General features: G+C 38.0%; 1 protein-coding gene across 2 annotated transcripts in view; it reads left to right on the top strand.

The window, feature by feature from the left end:
- Positions 1-26,296, top strand: part of RLF (rearranged L-myc fusion) — a 53,398-nt gene extending 27,102 nt beyond the window's left edge. The window contains exons 3-6 of one of the 2 annotated variants that reach the window (XM_010576295.1): positions 5,005-5,207; positions 11,197-11,333; positions 17,695-17,836; positions 20,312-26,296. In XM_010576295.1, the coding sequence (XP_010574597.1) occupies positions 5,005-5,207; positions 11,197-11,333; positions 17,695-17,836; positions 20,312-25,054 (5,225 nt within the window). In that variant the 3' untranslated portion in view covers positions 25,055-26,296. The remainder of the gene's footprint in view (positions 1-5,004; positions 5,208-11,196; positions 11,334-17,694; positions 17,837-20,311) is intronic. The other variant, XM_010576294.1, reaches the window with a different exon arrangement.

Raw genomic sequence — 26,296 nt, 5'->3', positions numbered from 1 at the left:
ACAAACCAATTGACATACCTCTGACCATGTTGAATTGGGCTTAGTGTAGGTTCCTGTTTCTGAGGTCACTTGACAACCCTGAAACTATTGATTTCTTAGTGTTCTTTATTTCATACATATTTGTCTGTTCAGCTAGATCTGAATATATGCCCAGAAGAGTTGTCCTCACTGGTGTTTCTTTCATGCAATGCAAGCAGAGGCAACAGGACACTCGTTGGAACTCTTCCGGGAATTTTGTAACCACACAAGTGCATTCTCATATAGTCTGGAGTAGTTCGGAATCCCTTGTTAGACCAGTCTGTCAAAGGAAGGTTTCTCAAGTAAATCGTAAAGTAAAGAGTTAGACATTTTAAATAAAGGGCAGTTCTAAGAAGCCAAATATCTGCCTAAAATGTCACTTCTTACCGAGTGTCTTGCTTTTGTGGCAATCTTGGAAACCTTGGTTTGGTTTGGTTTTTTGCTTGCTTTCAGGGTATCGAAGAGCAGATAAACAGAGAAAAGTGTCATTCTTGTGGCCTGTTGACATGCAACATAGCTGCTTAGACATATCTAACAGATCTTTCTACAAGCTTTCCAAGCTATATGAATGTGTTGTCTTAGCACCCAAGCAAGATGTTTTAGATATTGGTTGAGTGCTTTCAACTGACAGTGCAGGAACATTAAGTAGTAGTAGAGCTCTTGTGGTATCTGTCAACATGTAGAAAGACAGTGAGAGTACCACGTGAGAGTGCTATTCTGGTTTGCAGCAAATACTGTGAAAGTGGGAGATCATAGTAGTAGCGTTATTAGTAATGGAAATGGGAAAATAGCAAGATGGGGAATGGGGTTATTTAATAGCTACAAATACTATGAAGTAATGCTTTAGTAGTTAAATAATCCTGTGTCCTAACATTACAGAGGATAGAAGGGGTTTTATTTGGTTGGTTTTGTTCTTGTTAGCCTCTTGGGAGACTAAGAGCATGTTGAAGAGGTATTGAAGATTTGCAGGGTGTTGTAGGAGAGAACATAAGGCTGGGAAAGACAATGCAGGGTATAGGATTCAGTCTCCTGTAATTGTTGCCAGCTATTCAATAACACTTCAAAGAAATCAAAATAATGCATATCATGAGTCACTCTGAGTCATAAAACTCTAAAATGTTACAGGAAGAGAGAAGTAGATTGAGGGCATACATAAAGTTTACTCTTTTCTCAGAAGGCAAGATGAATGTGCCAGATTTGTATACCCTACATTCTGGTGCAAGGCAAAATGAAAACTTAAAGAAATACTGCTCTCTATGCCAACAATTGTGGCGTGGAAAATCTTTTGACTCCTAAATTGTGCTGCTAATGTAACTGGTTTATCTTCTTGACATCATCAGACAAGTGTAATTCAGTGACTGCAGAAGTTATTGCTGAAATACCAACTGATCCATGAAGCCGTGTTATAGCAGGTGTTATGATTAGTAAAATCTTGCTGGTTGTGTTTTACTTCCATTTCTTTGTTCGGTCCCTTCTCTGTGCCAGGAAGCCAGATGCTGGTCTAATATAGTTTGGCTTGCAGTAAGTCTGTTTGGGTAGCTGGAATTACTCTTTTGGCCTTGTGTAGGATATGGTTGGAGCCAGAATTAAGCAACCATCTCTAGATGTCTACTGGATTAACTTAATCCTTTTTTACCTTCAGAATCATCAAGTGAATGCTTGTAGCTGTAATAGGAGATCCTAAGTCACTGATTAGTTATCAAGTTTGTCTTCCTTCTTTTACTTGTGTCACTTCTTTGATTTGTGTGATGTTCTCTTCTGACTACCAGCATCCATTTGATAGAAATAGCAGAAATCAGAATGTGCTTTCTACAGGTCACAGCATGGATGACAGTTCTGCTGTTAGGCATGTTGAGTAAGGGATGCAGAAAGAGCTCTAGCACAATGGTTTTTCAGTTGTTTTAGTCAAACTGCCATTTTATCCTTCAGTACAACAACAGTTTCACAGAATATCTTCTGATGTGTTGTTGTAAATGGATGCTATTTCAGTCATCTAAAACTTAGTTTCTTTGAATAGCTTGTATTTTGTGCTTTTTGGCTTTTTGCGGTGCATGTCTGAAAAGCATTCCTAGTTTTTGCTGTTGAGGACCACTGGTAAGACAGATGTGAGAGTAGCTCAATGTGCCCAGCCAGAGCTTTGTTTTGTGAACTGGTAGTTCATGTTAATAATCGTCAGTGCTTACTTGAATCAAAGATCCTGAAAATGTGACATGTTCTTGTCTCTCTTGATTAGAGTTCTTAATTTTTTTATTTTTTTTTAAATACACTGGCCCTAAAAAGGAACTGACATCAACTGTGTATATGGCTGACCAGATTTGTTCCAGCAAAAGTTTCATAGCACTCGTAGCTGTGTCAAGAGTTTATTGCTCAGAGATTTTTGCTGTGAAAAATGGAAACCAGTACCATAGACTTGAATCTTAAAATGACCTCTAATGGGCCTCTAAGCAAACTTCTGCAGGATACTAGTAAGTCTTACTACAAGCACATAGTATGTACTTGGCCTCTGAAATGAGTTTTCTGTTTAGGTGCACATTGTAAGCCCTCTGCCAACTAGCGTAGTGTCTGTTAGAACATGTTCTTTTTCTGTCTGGACAGTAATTGAAAGTGCAGAAAGCATGAGAGAATTTTCTTGATTTGTATTACGTACAATCCTCTCTTTCAGAAATTCATATACTATTGGTTTCTTAGGTACCCATCTCACATAGTAATAATAAAATACTATATATAATATAGTAAGAATATTTTTATGCAATGGCTCTTCCACAAACTTGTTACTCTAAAGCAAACTTACTTTTTTGACTAATCCAGAGTCTCTTGCAGGCTTTACAGGTAGCTGGTTGACTACAGCCGCTGCAGAACACCAGTTCTAATATGTGTTTTATCAGAACATTTCAGGCGTTACCATAATTTCTTCTACAAATCATCAGACCGTTTGTTCCTTGGTTGATATGTATTATTACATGCAGTATAAGAACGTATTGATTCCTCTTAATTCTCAAGGGTTGTTTGAAATATGAACAAATCTGGAGGCTAGTACCAAGCCTTTCTGTAGATGTTTATGTTAAGCTTGAAGTAGCACCATAACTATCTTGAAGCATACTATTTCGTCAGCTAAGGCAAAGTACATGTACTTTAGCAAAGTTTTTGATGCTGTCTTTCACCGTATCCCTCTGGATAAAATGTCCAGCATACAGCTAGACAAGCCCATGATATGTTGGGTGAGCAGCTAACTGATGGGTTGGGCTCAAAGAGTTACAGTAAATGAGGTTACATCAGGCTGGTGGCCAGTCACCAGTGGGGTTCCCAGGGCTCAATTCTAGGGCCAGTGCTCTTTAATGTTTTTATAAATGATCTGGGTGCAGGAGTGGAATGTAAATTAAGTAAGTTTGCTGATGGTACTGCATTAGGAGGAGCTGTGGACTCCCTCAAGGGTAGAGAGGCCATATAGAGAGATCTGGATAGACTAGAAAGCTGGGTAGTCACCAACCGTATGAAATTTAACAAGAGCAAGTGCTGGATTCTCCACCTGGAATGGGGTAATCCTGGTTATATGTACAAATTGGGGGACAAGAGGCTGGAGAGCAGTCCTGCAGAAAGAGATCTAGGGGTTTGGGTTGATGGCAAGTTGAATATGAGTAAACAGTGTGCCCTGGCAGCCAAAGGGGCCAACCATGCCCTGGGATGCATCAAGCACAGCATAACTAGCTGGTCGAGGGAGCTGACTGTCCCAGTCTACACTGCCCTGGTGCGGCCCTGCCTCGAATACTGTGTGCAGTTTTGGGCACTTCAATATAAGGAGGGCATCAAACTGCTAGAGTGTGTCCAGAGGAGGGCAACAAAGATCATGAAAGGCCTCAAGGGCAAGACTTACAAGGAGTAGCTGAGGTCACTGGTTTATTCAGCTTGAAGAAGAGAGAACTGAGGAGTGGCCTCATCACAGTCTACAACTTCCTCAATGAGGGCAGCAAAGAGCAAGGTGCTGATCTCTGGTGACCAGCGATAGGACCCAAGGAAATGGAATGAAGCTGCATCAGGGGAAGTTCAGAATTGGACATTAAGAAAAGATTCTTCACTGAGAGGGTGGTCGGTCCCTGGAACAGGCTTCCCAGGGAAGTGGTCACATCCCCAAGCCTGTGAGAGTTCAAGGAGGATCTGGACGATGGTTTTAGTCATATGGTTTAGTTTTAGGTAGTCCTGCAAGGAGCAGGGAGTTGGATTCGATGATCCTTATGGGTCCCTTCCAACTTGAGATATTCTGTGGTTCTACGATAAGTACCTGGGAAGAGAATCAAACTAAATCTGTGAGGTTTTTAATCAGATTAAGTAGATTTTGCAGACTATTGCAAAAAATAATTTGAAGTTACATTTTATTATTGAATTAGTTCATCAAGACTCATAATGATTAGTTGCATTTGGTTGATCTAGAGCATAAGCCTAGCATGTCTTAAACACAATTCTTCCAAAGTGCCACAAAGATAACATTTTCACCCTCAACTTCATTTTGTATATTTTGGCATTATGTGGGTCTTTAACAACTTGGGTGGAAAAATCTCTGGTTGAAAAGTACATAATGCTTTGTTTGAAATATTTTTTTTTTCTTTGGATTATGAAGCTACAATTAAAAGCTGAAGATTTCAAATCTCAGCTAAACTACTGGTATCTTGTTCAAAAAACTATATGGTCTAATCAGCGTCCTTTAGCCACTGCTGTGGCATACTTCCTTATTATGTCAGTGGGTGCTATCTTTTGGTTGTGGAGGGGTATCTGTTTTCTATAGCCCAGCATTCTCTCCCTACACAGTTGGTCTGAATTTGTTTGGGATAAAATATTCCATTTATTGCTGTCACTTTTTATCATACCTAGAGTTTCTAAGAAAGCTGAACATACTTATACAAGTTTGTAATAAAATAAAGTGTGAATGCAGTGAGACAATTTAAGTGTCAGCTGTAAATTGGTGTGTTCTCAAAGGCTTTTTTCTTTTCCTAGCTAATAAACTGATTACACGAGAAGGGCCTTCCTTTCTGCAGATGCGAATAAAACATTTGATGAAGTCCAACTGCATTCCACAAGCTACTTTCTTGTCAAAATTGTGTGCAGATTCTCCAGAAATTGCAAATGTTTCATCTTTTCGCCAAGCCTACATCACATGTGTGTGTTCTATGCTGCCTAATGAAGACTCCATTAAGGAGGTTAGTAATCTATAGTCCCTTTTTAATGTATATTTATCAAGCATTTTAGAATTTATTTCTGCAATACTAAGAACTGAAGCTGAAGAGTGAAACTATTGCAGTGGAGTTCCAAAAGATAAATGACCTATTGCAGACTGCAGTAGGAAAGTATTAACTGCTGATGTAGATAAGTATGTATTATATGCTTGCATTTGAAGTTAGATGTGTTTGAAAGTTTAAAATAAAACTTGTAACTTCAGTTCTCCTTGTAAGCAAAATATAATTGGAAAGCTGTCTTTTCTGACTCAAATACTAGTACTAGTGCAGTTACTTCTCTTCTAGTCATTCTGACCTAGGAAAGAAGGGTTTAAAAAAACAAAACAAAACCATAACCAACCAAACAAAAACCCCTTTAGGGTTGTTGCTCCAGAACTCTAAACTCATTTTTAGCAGTTAGTCTTCCTCTTACAGTATCAGTCATAGTAATGATTTGTGTTAACACATTGCGATCATACAACTCTTGCTTCTGTTGCATCTTGATCTCACACATCTGTTATTTTATGAATCTTGCTGTTCTTGTTAGAGTTATACGGTTTTGGTGTAGTCTTAAATGTGAGACTTGGCACATTTTCAGTAAGCCCCTGTGAAACTGGGGAAAGCTTCGCATACAAAAGGCAAAATGTGGCTCTGATGTCTGTACTTCCTGAGTGAGTAGCAGACTTGTATCAAAAGAACACTCCAAACATGTAAACTATTTAAAAAGCACTCCTTTAAAAATACTTATTTTGAAAAATGTGTATTTGGATAAATGTACCCTCTGACAGTCTCTTCAGTTTGAGCCAGATTCCCCTCAGTTTGCTGTACTGTAGGAGCAATGAATGCATTTAACAGCTCACTGCAGACACAATCTGCTTACTGGAGGTGTTGGGAATATATGGGTAACTTGCAACATGTTCTTTGATTGGTTTGGCTGCTAATGATGAATGGCATAGAAACCACATTAAATTGTGTTCACTTCTTAGTTTCATTTAAGAGTTGTGGTGTCTGTTTTACCTGGATGCTCAGAAAACTTTACTTGCCAGTCAAGTATGCAAGCTACAACACAGATTGATGAATTGAATCAAATTATGGTAATCACTTAATTAAACCTTTTATGGGAAAATGAAGCCACTAAGCATCAAAGCAGTATCTTAAGACAGTATGGTTTATTGACTTAACTGGACTTGTAGCCCACACTGTGAAAAGTGTAAAGTCAGTGGTGTTACAGTGTCAGAAAGTTGATGTAAATAATTATCAATACAAGGATTTGCATGTAATGTTTCTTTGCATGCTTGGTCACAGGTATTGTGTAGTTGGCACTCTTTACAGAATTGCTGAAATCTGAGACTTCTAAAACACATTTGTTTCCAGCTTCATTTTCAGAAGGCAAGAATTGTGTTATATCATCATGTTACCTATCGTCTTCCTCAGGGAGAAGGTTATCAGGTCTGTGTCAAGTGGGGAAAAGAGGTGGGGAAAAAAAAAAAAGAAAGATGAAGAGCTCAAAGAATGGCACTGTTTGAGAACAAGAGATAGCAATGACCGAAAACTCAGCAGGGGGAAGAGGGTATTAACTGTAATAAAAGAAACAAGGTTTAAGTGAAAGTTGAAGTTCAGAGTAGGATGGGGTAGATGGAGGAACAGGGCTTAGCTAAGAAAATAAATGTTACAAAAAGGGTGAATATGAGTGAAGGTAGCTTGCGGAGGATTGAAGAGGAAGAGTTTGTTTTGGAAGATTAGACAATATATGGTTATCCCTTTCCAGGAACTGGAAGTGATTGGAATGGCTAGGTCAGGCTTGGAAGTTAAATTGCTGAGCTCCTAAAAGTTAAGGCTGGTGAACTACTTCTATCTCTATTATAGGCAATAATACACATATATACATGTGTATATATATGTATGTACATACATATATGCATGTGTGTATATATGGTTGTAACTCTGTGTGTGTGTATACACTATATATATAAAGTTGTCCCTTGCATTTCTGGTACCTTCTAGTACCTTGAACTGATCCTAAGGCACACATATAACAAATAATGTGATTATGTAATTATTTGTTCACACAAATCTCATGCTGCTCAGTGAGAAACATAGAAAGTAACAGAACTAAGAATTGCTGTCTGGCTTACTGATTCCAATGATTGGCTTGAATTTGTCAATTTTATTGAACCAATTAAAATGCTAATTAAAGAGGTTCTCCTACACAGTAGTTAACAAGTAGTTAATAACACTCTCTACTATTGCAAAAAGCATGAGGCCCCAAATGTTTCATAATCTGAGATGGCTTTCTCTGCAAGGCAAGTGCCAGCCACATGAAGCAATAAAACAGGGTTTTAAAATGAACCAACCAGTTAAAATCAAAGCCAGATTGATTCATTTAATCATAACTGGTCACCTCCGTACAGTGTCAGTGTGATTGTTTTCTAGGTTGCATTTGAGCTTCATATAGCCATCTCTTGTCATCAAACTAGGGGTTTTTGAGTCTGGACTTTCTTTGTGAAAGACCATTCAAAAATCTGAGACTAGAGCTCTTGAGGAAGTATGAATTTAAGCAAATGCCCATTATCCCATTCATAAAAAGTTCAACTGGGAAGCTTAAGAACAGTCATCTTTCGGAGGCCCTCTCTAGACACTGTCTGCAGAATAAGGAATTGTTCCTGGGTTGTATCCTTAAAAGAGCAAGAGGAAAAGACAATGAAGCTTGTTAAAACACTGGGAAAGGATAGTTGCTTGTCATGAGTTTGCTTGCAAAAATATTCTTAGTTACTGTGTTGTTTCCATTGTTAAGTTAAACCAAGTGTTCTCTTCCCTCTGTACTTTCTAATTTGATTGGAAGATTACAAGAACTTAACCTAAGTCTTCCTTGCCCTGCAAACTGTTTATGCTTCGTGAAATACTTTTGATATAAAACATGTCTTTTCATTAAATTCTGAGGCAGTAGCTCCCAAATTCTTGCAGCTGTAGCAGCATTATTTAATGTAAATAAAGTAATATGCTGCAGAAGAGTAGCCTGCATTTATAGACTCAAGAGTATGTTGTCCCAACTCAGCTAGGGAGAATTTACAGTCTCTGAGCTGAAAGTAAATTGCCTTTAGTTGGTTCATGGTATATCTAGCTCCTGAAAGGAGGGTAAGTCTCCCTAGATAAACAGGTTGGGTGCCCTTTCTTTAAGGAGTATTAAAATGATGTCCTACTAAAAAACTGGTAGAAGGCTTAGGTTAGTGGTAGGCAATTTTTATGACGACACAAGAAATGAAATATCTTTGTAATGTTAAAACTTTTTCTTCAAACTACAATGACATGGAAGACAAAGACAAGATAAATCTTATATGCTTATATGTTCCATGGAATAATTTTGAGGAGTAAACTGGCATCCTTCTTGTTAACAGAATGTGGGGAGGATGGCAGCATTTTTCAATAATTCTAATTTAAAATATCTTAGTACTGTTCATTTTGTAGTCTCTGAAATTTCATTCAGCTGTTGGTCTTGTTGGGTTTCTGACAATAACAGAAGCGCTGGTCAGCATTCCAGGTTTAGTAAAGACACTTTAATTTACTAAGTGTCAGGTTTGTCACTTAAGTGACTGACTGGATATTGTTGGGTGATTTCAAGCTGTGCATTTGGACTTTTTGTCTTAAATATTATTTAAAACAAAAAAAAAAACCCAACAACAAGAAACCAAATGACAAAAAAAAAAAAAACCCAAGGTCTGAAATGAGATGGATCCATTGACAAAGTTTGAAATAAACAGGACTTGAAAACAAATTGCCTTGTTGCTTACACAGTAGTTAATGTCCTGCATATGAGTGAGTTCGGCCAAAAAGAATCAGATTTCTATGTGAGAAGGAGAGTGAATCCAATGTGCTGTGTGACAACAGGCTGCTTGAAGCACCACAGACATGCCTGCTGCTGGAGCCGATGTTTGTGCTGTTCCTGCTGGTCCAGCACACAGTAGAAGTTCAAGGTCTTGTTACAGTGTAAGTCTGAGTGAGGAGTAACTGATGGCTATTAAAAATGTGGGGGTTTTTTTCATTCTGTAGCCTAAGAAACCCTAGTAAGTAGGTTTTAAGTTTGTAGTTTTTAAAACAGTGGTAGTGTTGTTCAGTGATTGTTCCTTTAATGGAACTGGGAAGCTGAGCATGGTCTCCGTCAAGTGATGCCTGGCCAAGTAGATCACAGGCTGCTGCGTTGTCTTCAGATCTGTGGAAGAAACACATCCCATATTTACATGCACTGACAATTTTTGTTTTTCTAAAAACCAAGACTTGGAAGATCAGGCTTGTATCAAACCATTGCAGGCAGCCTCTTGCGTTACTTAAGAATGTTTGCTGCAGTATTGAGGAGATGGTAGTGTGTAATTGTGGAAATTATCAAAGACGAAAGTTTGGGTCACTTAGCTTTGTTTTCCTAATTTGCTTTATAAAATGTGCTGATGGAAATTGTAATCTATAAAGAATAGGAATAAATGAGTGGAGAGAGGTGGTAGAATACTGTGAAAAGGCTGGAGCTATCAGACATGTATTCAGCTAGACTTCCCACATAAGCTGAAAGCCTGTGTGCCTGTAAGTACTGAAGGTAGATGAGAATGTAAGAAAGGTACTGCTGGCAAAGGATGTTGGAGGGAGATGATATGCAGCAGTATCCTTTTTTGTTTTTGTTTTTGTTTTTCATCTGTAAGCTAGAACAGCACTGTTCTCTCCTGTGCAGTGATGAACACCTTCAGAATTCTTTCATGTGGCCATTGGTATTGGGCTTGCTTTTCCATCTTCCACAACCTGCTGGAGGTGGCACTTGATTTGCAGATATTGTAAGTGTTTATTATCTCTGGCATGCAAGGAGGAATGATGTCTGTCCCCTTAGTTAGCAAAGCACTGTCACTTAAATCAGTTCTTGAGGTTTCTGTCTTGCCAGAGGTGAGTCAGTAACAAAACCCCCGACAAAAATAATCTGCTACATTTTAGTTGTCTTCAAATGAGAACTGACACATCTGCAAGAACTTTCAGCTTTGAATTGCTCTAAAAATGTCTGCTGGAAAAGGTCAGTCATGGGTCTCAAGTTGAACATCAAAAGTCAGTGGACCCTAGAAAATGTTGACATTGCTCAATGAACTCCATTGTCAAATGTGTATGGAAAACTGGGGTAATATACCAGCTTCTGCTCTTCCTGCTAAATGAGATGTCTGTGAAAATTAGTTTGGTATAGAAATAACAATGGGAAGTTAAAATATATCATTATTTTTCATGATTAACAAGAGGTTTGAATTGTTTATAGTAGCAACAGCTGATTAAAGTAGATGTTGCTTGAATACAGCCTATTCTGTGAAGTGGAATAGATCCAGTGGAAAAAATGTATTAAAAATAGTGTCTTAATAGTAAAAGCACTTCGTAATTACTGTTTGTGGTCTAAAATAATTGGCTTATAACCAAGCTAATGCCCTGTTTTGATACATGGTACTACCTTTAAGTATGCTTTCCAGAACTTCCATGGGATTTGTCTCTACTGTAAACACTTCTATTTTTAACATCATGCTTTGAAGTGTGATTGTTCAGAATCAGCACTTAGGACAAAGAGGACAAGAAACTGGCTTTTTCACATCTCTTGACCTTTTTGGACATGGGTTTTAATCTTCAAGAGGAGAATAGGGATGCCTGCAACTGCAGAGATGGAATGGGAAGTTTTAGAGAGACTGTTGCCTGTATATAAGTATTTTGCTAAGCTTCCCAAAATGGAAGGTGGTCCCAAAGAAAACTAATACCGAGAAAGGATCAGAACTAACATATGTGAACTTCTCATGCCATTCTGTACCTGAAAGGTGTGGTATGAACTCTGGATATTAAAAGCAGACATAGTGTTTTGTTCATGTGTTTTGAGACCATTTCCTTTGATACAGTAAACATGCATTTCTTTTGTAAACATGCTGAGAATAAAGTGCCTTTTCTTTTTTTAATTTTCTTTTTTTTCTTTAAGATTGCAAAGGTGGATTGCAAAGAAGTACTGGACATCATATGTAATCTGGAATCTGAGGGACAAGAAAACACTGCATTTATTCTTTGTACAACATACCTTACTCATCAGCTTCAAACAGCAAATGTGTATTGCTCTTGGTAAGTAATAAGTATTACTGCTACTCCTAACTTCCTCACTGGCTTCAGTGCAAGAGGATTGAGCTAATATTGTACAAAAATATGTAGAGAATGTGGATATATCTTTAACTTGAGAAGTACATCAGACTGAAGTACCTTCTAGATAACTTGTGACAAAATGAAAAAGGCCTCATCTTGCTACAGTAATAAAGCAGTTAGACAAAAGTAATGTTTAAGTCATTTAAAAACAAAACAGCACTTACATTGTTGGCATTAACAGTAATGCTTCAGCAATATGGTAGCTCTGTAAGTAGTGCTGGGTCAGTGCTGTCTGGGTTGATATTAAACCCCTAAGCTTTGTGGTTCCACAAAGTATGTTGTAATTCAGTTCTTCCCTCTAGAATACTTAGACCCCTGAGAGTTTGCCTTTTTTCACTTCTTCCACAGAGTTGTAAGTAGTAGGAACGTGCAAAGGCAGCACCCTTTAACTTCACCACCACCCTCTGAGAGCCTTTTTGTATTTTTGTAATTTCTATAACTCTGAGAATTGCAGTACTAGATCTTGGCCAAATTGTGACTATAAAACTTGTCTGCCGTCTTAACTGGCTGGAGATACAAAACTTCTTGCATCTCTGTTTCAGCAGTGGCAAACTGTTAGAGCCAAAGCAGGGAAGCTGTTTTTTGCCCCTTACAAAATGGGTTTGTAATTTGGCTTTCAAGGCATGGCTAAATGTGTAGTTTTCTCCTGTTTAAACACTGGTCTGGATAAAGTTTTACATTACCAGACATCTCAAGTGTATCTTGGGAATTTGGATTTGGTCAGCTGTGGCGTTGTTCATTTACTCACTCCACATTTTAATGCCATTAAGAAAAGTTTTCGTAGCACTTAAGTGTCAGCAGGATGATTAGCCTGGTCCAATCATCTGTACAAAAAGGCCAGAAGTATTTACATATTGCTTCTGTTTCAGGCCAGAAACGTCTTTTTGAGCAAAAGCATACCTTGTAGAGAGAAATGAACTTGTGGAAGAGTCAAAGGGGAGAGTCCACCACACTTGGAAGTTCTAGAGGCTGACTGTTTTTCACTACCAAAATGTGTCATTAGACCCATGTCCAAAGACATACAAGGCTGAAGTCCATCCCATGGTCTCTTTTTAAAGAACAAACCAAAACCAACTAACCAAACAAACAAAACCCAACAACTAACATTCTTTCAGGGTGAACTAAATTATTTGCTGTTGTCCAAGGAGACTTGTTAAGCAGTTCTAAAAGCTGTATCCCTAGGGTGAAAATGAGGAGAGTTGGACTTTATGTGTAGCTGAGACTTTAAAACTATTGGGACTGGAGAACAGACTTCACTGATGTAGCATTTATTGTTACAGAATAACATCTTTCTATTCTGACAACAAATGTGGGTAGATTTTTCCCTTGCAGTATGAAGTCTGAACTGCAACGAATTAGAATTTGAATGAAACTTTTAGGTCCTGTAACTCCAATCTACATTTTCTCCTGACTGAGTCTGGAGATACCAATTAGAGCTGTAGATTTCTCATCTTCATCCTAGTCTGGCCCATGATGGGGCCTGCCTAACGCTAAGTCTACACAAAACATGGTGTAGCTGTAACACTAGTAGGTACTTCCACGTCAGCTTTAAAATTGGCTAGCCTAGGTGACAAGCAGTGAAGGCTTGAAGATACAAATGTTAGCACAGTCTAGAACACAAGTATGTTCCTACTTAGAGAAGGTGTTAGCAGGTTTGTGTCACTCATGCTGAAGTCATGTCATTATGTCCACACTGTTGTTAGTGGTCATTCAAATGAAAGGTGCTGGCTCAAACTGTGCTGCTATGTCCATGCATGCCACAGTTGCCCCTTCTGCTGCTGTCTGGACAAACTCCTCAATTTCCAGCTGCCTTCCCCCAGGGACAAGACAGGAGAATTAAGTCTTCTGTCTAACCCTGAAATTGTGTAGATATATAAATTCAAATTCTAGTACCGTACATAGCACTCCTTGTACAACAGAATTCCACACAACTGATGCAGTCTGGACCCACTGAAGAGCAAAGCTTCCAGGATGCTGGAGCCCAGATTGAAGAAGTTCACCTTCTGATGGACTCCTGTCTTGTGAAACTGGTGTAATACTTCTTGACCATCAGATTACTTTCTCACTTTGAGGCTGTTAAAAAGTACTGTTGCTTGAAAATAAGGATGCCTTGCTCGTCTAATGGTGAACTGCTGTTTGATGGAGTGGCCTTTTTTATTGACCTCCACTGACTTTCCTTGTGGCAGACGCAGATCTAGTCATTGTTTAGCCACAAGGCAGATGAATTCAAGTGGTTGATATGACATAAAACTTTTGATTTGGAGGATTACTTTTGTCAGATCAGCCAGCTTAACTGATGAGGCATGAGATTACACATTACAGATGTAGTGGATATTATGGCTCACAAAAATGAGGAGGCTTCTGCCCCATACAAACTGTGGTGATCACTGAAATCATTGCAGAGCTGATTTGAATCAGTACCCTAGAAAAGGCATAAGGTAATGTTGCTTTCTCTGTATTAGTAAATTGAGGTCAGTCAAAAGCATGACAAATGTCAGAGCTGACTGGAAGGACAGGAAATGTTAAGATGGACTTGCTGTAAGATGCATATTTAACCTTATCCTACAGCTAAAACTAATGTGGAGGAATCACATGCTAGAGGTTGCTTGCTAGCCATTAAATAGGCTTAAGTACAGCATAAATATACACTTAAAATACTTAGTTAAATCAAATACATAAATGGAGACATAATCCTTTCTGTGACCAGCTGCTGGTTTTAAGGGGCAGCAATTGCTTAATTCACTTCAAAGAAGGTCCTGTCTGGTTCAAAAAGACAGAACTGTAGTTGAGAGGTTATTTTACTGTGTGATGCTTGATCTACTGATGATTTGGACTCTACTTACAATTTTTCTAGCAATGTCATTGACACCTGTTGCATTTTGATTGTTAATAATAAAATGTAGCTTTTTGTTGTGTGTATTTAATCATAAGCCTGCATAATGGTGTTTCAAGTCAATAAATGATTTAAGCTTTAATCAGTTTTCATAGTGTACTTCTGATACATTATGTAATTTGATAGACCAGAACTGAGTGGTGACTAAAACATTTACTGAAAATCTTTGAGAGGAGAGCAGGGAGTAAGAAGAACAGAGACCCCCTGGTACAGTGTCGTTTGCAGGTCAGCTTCTCTTTGTGCTGTTACAGATTCGGTGCAACAGACAAGCCCTAGCATATGTACTTGGAAATGTTCCACTCACCTGTAGGATCCTTAAATAAAAGGATTTCCTGCAGGATTTTCTGGATCACGTCCTTCTTGATTTTTAGAGTAGCAGTATATTGATGAAACATTTTCTGCTAGCCCCTGACTACCCTTTAACAGACGCTGTAAGCAAGCAGTGTTGTCCAGTGCTATCCTGCTTGCTGCCAGCCACCCATTCCCATTATTCTGCTCTGTATCTTGCTTTATGCAGTGTCAGAGTGAACCAGCATAAGTGATCCAGATTGAAAGTGTTCTGGTTTAGACAGAGGAAAAGACCAGTCAACAGTTGTGAACAGCACATGAAAGTGAGGATGCTTTTGAGATTCTTATTAGTGTGGATGAGTGTCTTACATAGTGGATGAAGATGGAGCTTTGGTGCCATGATACTTGAGCTAGTCCTAACAGTTTGCTGCTACCACAAAGTGGAAGATAAGTTCTTGTCATATTGTGCTAGCTGCACAAGTCTGCCTCGTCTGTTGCTGGCTCTGGGCCCATCTGACCTGTAGCGAGCACATTAATCTAACCCAGCCAAAACTGTGTATAGCTTTCTACAGGTTAATGCTTGGTTAGTTTTACCATGTGGTCAGGCAAGTTCCAGCAAAGAAGTGCAACACTGGTGCTTCTGGAAGTTTTAAGCTGTTAAATCTGTTAAGCTGTAACATCATTCTCAGTCTAGAAAGGGAAAACTTAACCTCCCTTCCCTCCTGTCTTCACTGCTCTAGCATCTACCTGATGCCACAGTGCTAACTCTCTAACCCAGCACAAACCTCTAATTATTATTCTTGCATATTAGAGAGGTTAAGCTATTTGATTAGCTTAGCTCAGCTCATCCTGTAACCTCAAGTCTGTACCTCCAAGAGAAGATTAGTAAACCATAGATGTATGTGAATTAGTGCTGTTGGTGTGAAGCTTCATTTCACAGCTGAAGATGAAAGCAAACTTAGGTTTGTATATGTTATTCTTCACCAAAATTGGAAGATTTTGCAATGATTGTTGCTGATAATCATAAAAAAACCATGTAATGCTACTTTTAAGAGTGGAGGTATCTGCTGTGTTTGGAACTTTATCTAAGAAGTAGTGCTGCTGTGGGCAGTAGTTCTGAGCTAGCTGATTGCCTTAGTCTCCAAGGAGTCAGGCAGTTCATCAATCCATAAGATAATGTAATCATTAGCATTACACAAGTGGCATTAAGTATGAACTGTAGCTAAGAACAAATTAAAAAAACTTCTCTCTGGTCTGATATGGTAGTAAGAGGGGGTTTTTTCCTAAGTATTACTAGATATCTGTCTGGAGTTCTTTCTGTTCTCTGCACTGCCTCACATCACTTTTGAAATGGAAAATTGCCCAAATACTGAGAGTTGTCCTTTCTTGCCTTTTTATATATATGAAGATTATTTGAGGAACACTTACATATCACCATCCTTGAGGACCCCTTCCAACAGCATACTTCAGCTTTGCAGAAAGAAGGGATGGGAAGAGAAAGAGAACAGGGCAAACACTGAAAACTTTTTGGTCTCCCAAAAACTCTTAGGAATAAAGGATTATCCAGAGTGAAGCCCTTCTCTCACTATTCTTCCAACTCCCAACTGCGTAAATGTACTGAATAGATATACAAAATGACTGATGTGTTGATAAGCTATTTTTCAAGTTTGTTTTGTTTCTGTTGTAATCCTGAGTTAAATTTTTTGTAACGCTTCTATATATATGTATATATTTATGCCTTCCTTGCATAAGCTTCCCTTCATACAATTCTTCTGTGTTAGTCATCCTGATGTTCAATTAAATTTTAATTTTGTCAGCTTCTTGGGGCTAAAAGGGCAGTAGAAAAAGTTGCTAATATTCTGGGTGTTTACCTTTTTTTCCTCTCTAGTTCTGTTTTAGGATTTAAAATTAAAACAACTTGAATTGTACTGCTTGTATGTTAGTTTCTTGTAGACCTATCTAGCTTCTCAGCTGTCTCTTCCTGACTATGAAAGGCTGTTAACTGCATTTCTAGGCCTTTAAAGATAAAAAACAAAGAAAACAAAAACCCAAACAAACAAACAAAAAACCCAAAACTGTTACCAGTAAATATTGTCCATTTTTGTGCAATAAATGTATCCCATGTCAAATCCTTAACAAGGCCTCATTCCCTTTCACTTGGCTTAGGGTTCAAGAGTAGGATTGCAATAATTCAAAGGAAGAACCTTGCCAATATTCGGTGTAAAGTTTGCCTAGGTGTGTTTTCTTGGTTTTTTGGTTCTAGAGGCTACAACTGACCTTGCTTCTAGAAACTTATATGTATAATTTGATGCACAGAGTGGTTAAATTAGCAAAGGTGACATTTGCTCTACTAAAGGAACATAAAAACTTTTCAAGTGATATAAAAGACACAGATCCTATCACTGGTGTTTTTCCATTTCTGTGGCACTCACTGAGATGGCAAAGCAACACAAAGTGACAGATTGCATCATTCAATGGCTGTGTTGCCTTGGTTATAATAAATTGCTTAACAGAACAGCTCTGTGCTCAAATGCTACGAACAGTAAAGCACATAACTGTTCAAAGACAGTAGACAAAGCCCTCAGCTTATGTATCCCTTATGTAACACTTTACAAAGCGTGTTCTGTTAGAGGTATCTTTTAAAGCACTGAGTGACAGTTACATCATTTGAATGCAGGTGTCAACATCTAAGCTACTTGCCTAGTGGGAGGGAAGTGGCTACTTTACATTATGATTCATCTTGCCTATTTTAAATTTCTACGTGAAAAGTTAAGGCTCTGCAAGCGTGGCAGGGGGTGGTTCTTGTCTAGAAAGGAAGTCTGTGCAGCTATAGATGCCTGCATTAAGTGAGATGAATCCCATTGCCAGTGTTTTTCCCCGTTAGATAACAGGAGATATACTGTGTTTTGATGTGATGCTTGTTTAGGAGTAAGGCAAAGTAAAAGTTCTCTTCAGCATCTCTCAGAGGTGGAGACCTGATTGAAGTGTGTGCTGGTTTTTAATAACAAATTGTTGTGGCATCAACTCTGAACTAAAGTGTGTAGACTGGACAAATTCTGTGTATCTGTAATGTTCTTACATTTTGCTTTCAACTCTTTGCAGGGAACTGACGCTTTTCTGGAGTAAACTGCAGAGAAGAATAGATCCTTCTTTAGATTCCTTTTTGGAGAGATGTCGTCAGTTTGGCATCATTGCCAAGACACTACAGCATTTATTTTTCTTGATAAGAGTCATACAATCTGAAGTAAGTAAGCTGCAGTCCAGAGTCCTTGGATACAGCCAGAACTGTTTACATGAATTTATTATTTTCTTAATAATTCTACTGAACTGATATGAAATATAGCTTATTTCATTATTCATATTTTCTGATTAAGTGCCTAATAACTTACTAATAAAAATCTCTGAAAAATGCCTGCCATTGGAGTTTTGTGTCAGCTTGACACATTGAAGTTACCTTCAATCAGTGTGGAATGGTTTGTTTGTTAGTCTGAAAATACACTATGGCGGTATTTTGCAAACAAAGCATAGCTGTGTTTTGATCTGATGCCTGTTTAGAAGTGAGGCACAGCAAAAATCTTCTGCAGCGTCTCTAAGAGACGGTGACTTGGCTGAAATGTCTCGTATTTTTGTATTCTGAGAAAATGGGTTTTCTTCAAAATATGCGATACAGTCACATGTGGAATCCTACCTTCTATTCTGATGCTTATCTTTAGAAAGTTACAGAAAGGTTCAAGAGATGCCTAACAGCAATTTTTATAAACTCATAATCTCTGTTTGAGGCATAATAGAAAGACATTAATTGATCCACCTACCCAGGAGGCAAATATAGCATGCTGTTCTTAAGCAGAGCAGAAGGGATAGCTTTAGTTAATCTGGATAGTTGCTCAATAGGATTTTTTTGTCTTCCTTTGATGGCTACTCTGACTCTTGGAATTGGTTAGACTGAAATTTCCTGTGTCTTGTCACTATATGAGAGTAGGTTTGTGGAGGGCAGTTATGAATGAAAGTGAATCAGGCACGCTTCAATGGAGGAAAAGTAAGGATTTTAACTGTTTCAGTAACAGTATTACATGGATCATGGACCTTAAATTAGATATGGGATTTTCCCTTAGGAATGTCACCACTTCCAAAAGAGTTCAGACATTTCTTCCTGAAGAACAGCATAGTTTTGCACATGTAGAGTAAAATTTGCCACATGAACTTCAGTTTTATGAATGTTTCAATTAACAGTACCCTCCCAAATTTGCCCATCTATTTGCATTCTTATATGGATATGAGTTAATTAAGAGTTAAGGCATCAAATGGATTATGGATAAAACAGACAAGGTTCCTTTTTTCAACTACATTTCTCTACAGCTTCAGGTTTGTTTGTCTGGGACTCTTTCACTGACCAGAGTTAATCCTGTGAACCAAGTGAGTTATCAAGTGTGATTTGATAAGAGAAGAGCAAGTATCAGAGCCCTGTTTTAGAGTCAAAGTAGAGATCAGAAAGGTTACATGATTGTCCTTTTGACAGATCATAGAGGAGAGTCCAGAACTCTGATTTGGCAAAGATGAATTCCAGTAGTGATTGCACAGAGTAATGTTTGCTCCTGGTTTCTCTAAAGTTGGCCTATTTCTACTTTTAAAACATGTGCGAATGTGCACTTTATATATAAAGCATAATACATTGTTAGCTATGTACCAGTTCTTTCCGTGTTTCCTGCTAAAACATATTAAACTTTCTTCTCCTGGGGAAATAGCTTTTTTATTGGTCTCTAACAAATTGCATGACTTCCAATAGGCAGTGCACAGTGAGTGTAAGAGCTCGCTAATTCTTTTAACCTGTTTTTAGTTCTTTTGGATTTTTACCATCTGAGCTGGTGTGGATTTGATTGTGTTAGCCATGTGTCATCTCTCTGCACTATTCATAAATATCTTAACTGTTACTTATCTTTACTAATAATGACTGAATAGTTACTTCATGCATTCAGATTCTTTATGCTGGAAAGTATGTTTTTGGAACAAGTTAACTTTCAATTTTGTCCATGTAGAATTTGGAATATATTATTTTTTTAAATCAGCATGTGAGTAATATTTGTAGGTATCTTCCTGACACTATTGAGCAGCACCTCAAAGTTGCATAGACTCCTCAGAAAATGTTTGAAAGTGAAATGACAGTTATCTTCATCAGGAATCATTTCTGCTACTGTACTGCTTATGCTGTTGAAGATTATTTTGTTTCAGGGTGTGAATTTACATTAATTTCCTTATTACACAGTACCACATGTTCTGAATTAATGTCCTGTGTGGATGCTGCTGGAGGAGTGTATATGGAAGATTTACACCATTCTGTTTTAGACATCTGACTTATTTATGATTGAGAGTCACTCAATGAAGAGAGAGAGGAGTTAGATGTTTTGCAATATCTAATACCTAAACTAGTTTGTGTGACTCCTCCACAGAGTGCACTAAATGTGAAGTGGATGCCCTCGCTTGAAAAGTAGAAGAGGTTCCTCACATAAAATAAACTACAACTTTTTAGATTATGCTCAGTGACTTGGGCACTTAGCACTCAGAAGCCTGAATACATTCTGAATGGGCTGTAGTCTATCAGATGCTCTCATTGCATCTTTTTTCCTAGAACAGTTCTAGAGAGAATGTGCTTATCAAAGAAAAGTAACATTTGTTTTGTGGCTGTTTTTTGTTTGGTTTTTGTTTGTTTGTTTGTTTTAAACAGGCAGAAGAAGCAGGACTTGCTGTGTCTGTTTTGTTATGTGTGAGAGCCCTTCAGATCAGATCAAATGGAAGTGATGAAATGAAGACATCAGTATGTAAAACAATTGCATGCCTTTTACCAGAAGACCTTGAAGTTAGAAGAGCTTGTCAGCTCACAGAATTTTTACTTGAGCCAACTTTGAGTGGATTTAATGTGTTGGAAGAGCTCTATATGCAACCAGATCAAAAATTTGATGAAGAAAATGCACTGGTTCCAAATTCACTCCGTTGCGAGCTGCTGTTAGCTTTAAAAGCATATTGGCCATTTGATCCTGAATTTTGGGACTGGAAGACTTTAAAGCGACATTGCCTTAAACTGTTAGGGAAAGTAGCTTCTGATTCCGAGGACGATGCAAGTTGTAATATGTCAATCAATGAAACTGACATGTTAGAAACTTTCTTTAGTGACTATGATGAGACAAAAGAACATAAATATTATGATGGAAAAGACACAATGAACCACCCTAAAGAAAAAGCAAGAGTAAAAAAACCAATTGGTTCTTCAGAAAGATACCAGAGATGGCTTCAGTACAAATTTTTTTGTGTGCTCTGCAAAAGGGAATGTATAGAGGCTAGAATACTGCATCATTCTAAGATGCATATGGAAGATGGTGTTTATACATGTCCAGTGTGTACAAAAAAGTTCAAGAGAAAGGAATTTTTTGTACCACATGTAATGGAACATGTTAAAATGCCACCTAGTAGAACACACAGACCCAAAAAGAAGATAATACTGAAAAAAGAAAGATCACCACAAAAGACAACAGCTTCCAGCAGCCCGCCCCCAGTGTTTCAGGAAAAGTCACATCAGCCACAGCTGCCTGAAAATTTTGAAAATGACACACATGAATATGTCACATTTAGCCAACTGGAAAATTGCCAGCTACAAGACAGAGACATCTATCCATGTCCCGGAACAGATTGTTCTAGAGTATTTAAACAGTTTAAATACTTAAGTGTACATCTGAAAGCTGAACATCAAAACAATGATGAGAATGCAAAACACTACTTAGATATGAAAAACAGGAGAGAGAAGTGTGCTTTCTGCCGCCGACATTTCATGACATCCTTTCATTTGCGGGAGCATGAACGTGTGCACTGTGGACCTCAACCATATATGTGTGTGTCAATGGATTGTTATGCTAGATTTGGGTCAGTTAATGAGCTTCTCAATCACAAACAAACACATGATGATCTTCGTTATAAATGTGAGCTAAATGGCTGTAATATTGTTTTCAGTGACTTAGGGCAACTTTACCATCACGAGGCACAGCACTTCAGAGATGCATCATACACCTGCAACTTCTTTGGTTGCAAAAAATTTTATTATTCAAAAACTGAATTTCAGAATCACCTTGCAGTGCATAATATTGAAGTGTCAAATGGGGAAGTGAAGCAAACACTAAAACTTGAAGAGTCAGTTTCAAAAGACAAATGTAGTTATCTTCCAGAGTCTCAGCTGCTTGAACAATCTGAAAATTCCAGTCTGAATGATAACTTGGATCCTTCAGGCTCTCAGGAAATTCCACAGATTAAGGAAGAAGCACTCTCTGACAGTGAAGATCTAGACAGTGAAAGTAATTGCAGCCTTCATTGTGGGGACCACAGCACAGATGCTGCAGTAAACCAAGGCCAGGCGTCTCCTCTACTGATTGAAACAATGGCTCACAATCAGTCAGTTCCAGGTTTTCTCATGTCCCAGGAAGGAGTCTTCCATCCAGCAGATGTGAAACAACAGTGTTCCAATGTGGCAGTTTGCTTTGATGAAAAAAAACTTTCCTGTGGTTTTGAAGGCTGCTGTTCCACACACAAAAATTCCAGAAGTATGCAAAAAAACCTTCGCAGGGCCCATCCATATAACTTCAAAGGTAAAAAAAATATGGAGTTGAAAACTAAAGACTTTCTCGACCTGTTGAGTGACACTCAGGACAGTAAATCCCCTACAGACATTAGTACAGAGTTAGGTCATAATTCAGATATAAATGCTGACTCTCCAGAAAGCTCGTATTGTACTATAGATGCTAAAGGAAGCAATTGCCTGAAGGAAGAAACTTGTCCTTCTTCCCCAGAAACATCTTTTTATGACAGTTCTAAAGAATCAAATATTGAAGATAACATGCTGGAACTAATGTTAGGCTTGAAACATCTAAGCTTAAAAAATTCTAACATTCAGAATTCTTCAAGACACAAGCCTCTTTTGGGCTCTTTACAGTCCTATTCATCTAGGGATGCCAAGTGCCCTGAGTTAGTAGATGAAACTACCTCAAAATTTCAGCTTCAAGAGCAACAAGATAATTTACCCAGCCAGTATCTTACTCAGCTGGCAGCGAAACCATTTTTCTGTGAATGTCAAGGATGTACGTGTGAGTTTGTGACCAGAGAAGCTCTCTTAATGCATTATGTTAAAAAGCATAACTATTCAAAGGAAATGGTTCTTCAGTTAAATATGTTCCAGCATCGGTACTCACCATTTAAGTGCCATATTTGCCAAAGATCATTTACAAGAAAAACACACCTTAGAATTCACTATAGAAACAAACATCAAATTGGCTGTGAGAGGGTAGCTCACAAGGTATGTTCTAATGAAAAAATTGATCATGTAGGTTTACGTACAGAAGACATGCATAAAAATAGCACTGTTCCAACACCTTGTGCAACCAACATTGAATTCATTGAACATTCAGACCACTCTGAACAGCTGTGTCATCCTAAAAAGGAAGACTGTAGTTCTGAGACAGATTTGGAGTCCAGTGAAGAGACAGACAATAATGTAACAAGAAAAACATCTAACATGGCTTCTCTGGACAGTCATAGAGAAGAACTGGAAGCAAGACAGGGAAGAGGAAGCAAAAGAACAGTTGCTAAAGGAAACTTATGTTATATATTGCATAAGTACCACAAACCATTTCACTGTATACATAAAAGCTGCAATTCTGCATTTACCAACCAGAAAGGTTTGATTCGCCATTATAGGACTGTTCACCAGTATAATAAGGAACAGCTCTGCTTAGAAAAAGACAAAGCAAGAACAAAAAGGGAAATTGTCAAATGTAAAAAAATATTTGCATGCAAATACAAAGAGTGTGGTAAGCGTTTTTTATGTTCTAAAGCTCTTGCTAAGCATTGTAGTGACTTCCACAATGAACACTTAGAGGATCAAAAACTGCTTTCTGAAGCTGTATCTGCAAGATTTGCTTGTAACCAAGCCCAGTGCCCTGCTGTATTTTATACCTTTAATAAGCTTAAACAGCACCTAATAGAAGAACATGCCAATGAAGAAAAATTAAACAAAGATTTTGAAATCCATTGTGACCTTAATGGCTGTGATCGAATTTTCACAAATTACAGTCACTACTCTCAACATGTGTATTTCCGACATAGTGAATATTATGATAGTCTTTTTGGAAATCAGAAAGAGGAGGAAGATAATCAAGGTAAAGATAAAAATGAACAAAGTTACTTGAAAGACAGTTTTGACATGAGCAAGCAGAATGGGAAGCAGTTAAAAGAAAAATCTAAAAGAATTAGCAGAAGTAGAGAAAAGCATTTGATGAACTTCAAAACAAAAGAGGAGGCCCTACAAATGTGCAAAGAGAAGTCTAACCAGACCCAGTACCCTTGCATGGTTCAGGGATGTTTGTCTGTTGTCAAATTGGAAAGCAGTATAGTGAGGCACTATAAGCGCACACATCAGATGACCAATATGTATATAGAGCAACGGATTCAGAAACTTGTTGTTTGTGTTAAATGTGGCATAATGATTGAAAAACAGTCCTGCTCGGAAACAGCTTTAGACTTGGATAAAAAAAGTGTAAAAGTTAAAGAGGATAAATCAGCTAATCCTGACTATGTGCAAGAAAGTGAAAAACCTCTTGTTCCAAATACTGACTGTGATCCTCAAGATGTAAGCAATGAAGACCAAAAAAGATATCCAACAAGTAGTGCGAGTTTTGATGCCAGTGCCTTTATGTATTCAGGCACTTTAAAATATAACCACAGTTCAAAGAACGCCTGTTTTGAAGAGCATAACATCAGGGAGACAGTTACATGTAAAACTGAAGATTTTTCTGAAAATAGTGAAAGAGAGAATAGCTCTTATTTCTCCAGTTTACAATTAGAGTTGCCAAGAGAGAAAGACCCAGAAGGATGTCAACATAGTGCAGTTAATCAAAATGCAAAAAGAAATGTACTTTGTGCTACAAAAGACAAATTTCAGAAGCCTCCAGTGTCCAAACCATTTGATTTAAAGACATATAAACCAATGGGATTTGAGTCTTCATTTTTAAAATTTATTCAGGAAAGTGAGGGAAAAGATGACGACGACGATGATGATTTTGATGAGGTAGTAGAATGGGAGTCGCCTGAGCAGTTGTCAGTAGATAAAACCTTGCAAAAAGAGGGAGATGGCCAAGGGGATACACCAGTAAAGAACTTTGTAAATGACAAAAATGTAATCATAACCCAAAATAATCATGGGCAGCTAACAGAAATCCAGCCCTTGTTGTCAGAATCATCATCTGCCCCGTCTTTAGAAAATTTGAGGGCAATCTTGGACAAGGCACTAACGGACTGTGGAGACCTTGCCTTAAAACAGCTTCATTATTTAAGACCAGTAGTTGTTCTTGAAAGATCCAAGTTTTCCACACCCCTCATAGACTTATTTCCAACAAAAAAGGGAGATGAGCTTTGTGTAGGAAGTACGTAAGTAGTTTTGCTTAGAGCATATTGCCTCCACTACTGCTATATGGGGAGAACTTCAAATTAGAACAGTAATTGTTACAGTACACACTGTTTAGGTTAGTTTAGACTGTTTAATTCCATGAATGTATAATATCTGTCAAAAGTATTGGCCAAGTTAATTTAGCTCCCCATTTTTTTTCAATGGACTATGCTGATTTTGGTGCTATTTAATACATCAGAATACTGGGGGCTTCCTCCTGAAGAGTAAATGTGCATGATTGTATATGGAACAAGTACTAGGGTACCAGGGTTTGGGGGGCGATGGAGTTATTACTTGACTTGAATGTGCACCCTAGGGTGCTTTGTGTAACATATTGTACACTACAGCATCTTATATTTTTTGAGTTATGAGTTTCAATAAATTACAGTTTTTCACCCATTTGTTTACTGTACAGTAAGTCTTTAATGTGGTTTACTTGTAATTGAATTTGGGACCATTCTGAGTGCATTGGACAATGTTGCTTAAGTTTTATGCATTTGTAGGTAATTTATCAGACTGCTGAAACAGTACAGATTCGGAAAAGTAAAGTATTACACTTTATAATATTCTCTGTGCTTTTTTCAGACTTGAAAGAATTATAATTAGTAGAGGCAGAAAGCACTTGCCACTTAAGAGATGAGAAAGTCCTAGTAATCTTTCCCTTTAAAGGAAAAAGATGCTTCTGAGAGTGTATGGTACAACATAAATGTTTGTAGAGTGTTGCCAGACTTCCAAGAGAGTTGTGTTTCATGAAAGTATCAGTGCACATTTTGGGTTCCCTGGTTAGCTTTTTGGATAATGAATAAAACCTAGCTGGAAGATTTACCAGAAGAGTAATCTAGTATTTTAAGATCTGTTTCTTGTTCTTCTGTGTCATTTCTTGCCATACTTCTGGACACATCATGAGGCCCAGAATCTGTTTCCCCTGTGAGTGGCACTTCCCAATCTCTGTGAGGATGATAATGAGCAAGCAGCATTCACAGCTGCTTATTGATTGAGAGCTTGGGTTTTGTTGAGGTGGTTTGGGGTTTATACTGTGATCTGAAAAGTAGCAGTGGAAAGGAAGTGGAGAAAACTTTGGGAAATGTTGTTTAAAAAAGACCATGAATATTGGCTGGCGGCAGGAATGAAGAAGGCTATCTAAAAAACTATCTGGAGAACTGTGTTATGACCAGAACTAGGCAGAAATGGCATCTTCATACTATGTTTACAAAAGTTATTTGGGCA

This window comes from Haliaeetus leucocephalus, unplaced genomic scaffold (genome assembly GCF_000737465.1).
Source record: "Haliaeetus leucocephalus isolate CR32 unplaced genomic scaffold, Haliaeetus_leucocephalus-4.0 Scaffold517, whole genome shotgun sequence".
Taxonomy (NCBI): Eukaryota; Metazoa; Chordata; class Aves; order Accipitriformes; family Accipitridae; genus Haliaeetus; species Haliaeetus leucocephalus.
The sequence above is the reverse complement of the archived record's forward strand: the minus strand, read 5'-3'. Positions and strand labels throughout refer to the sequence as shown.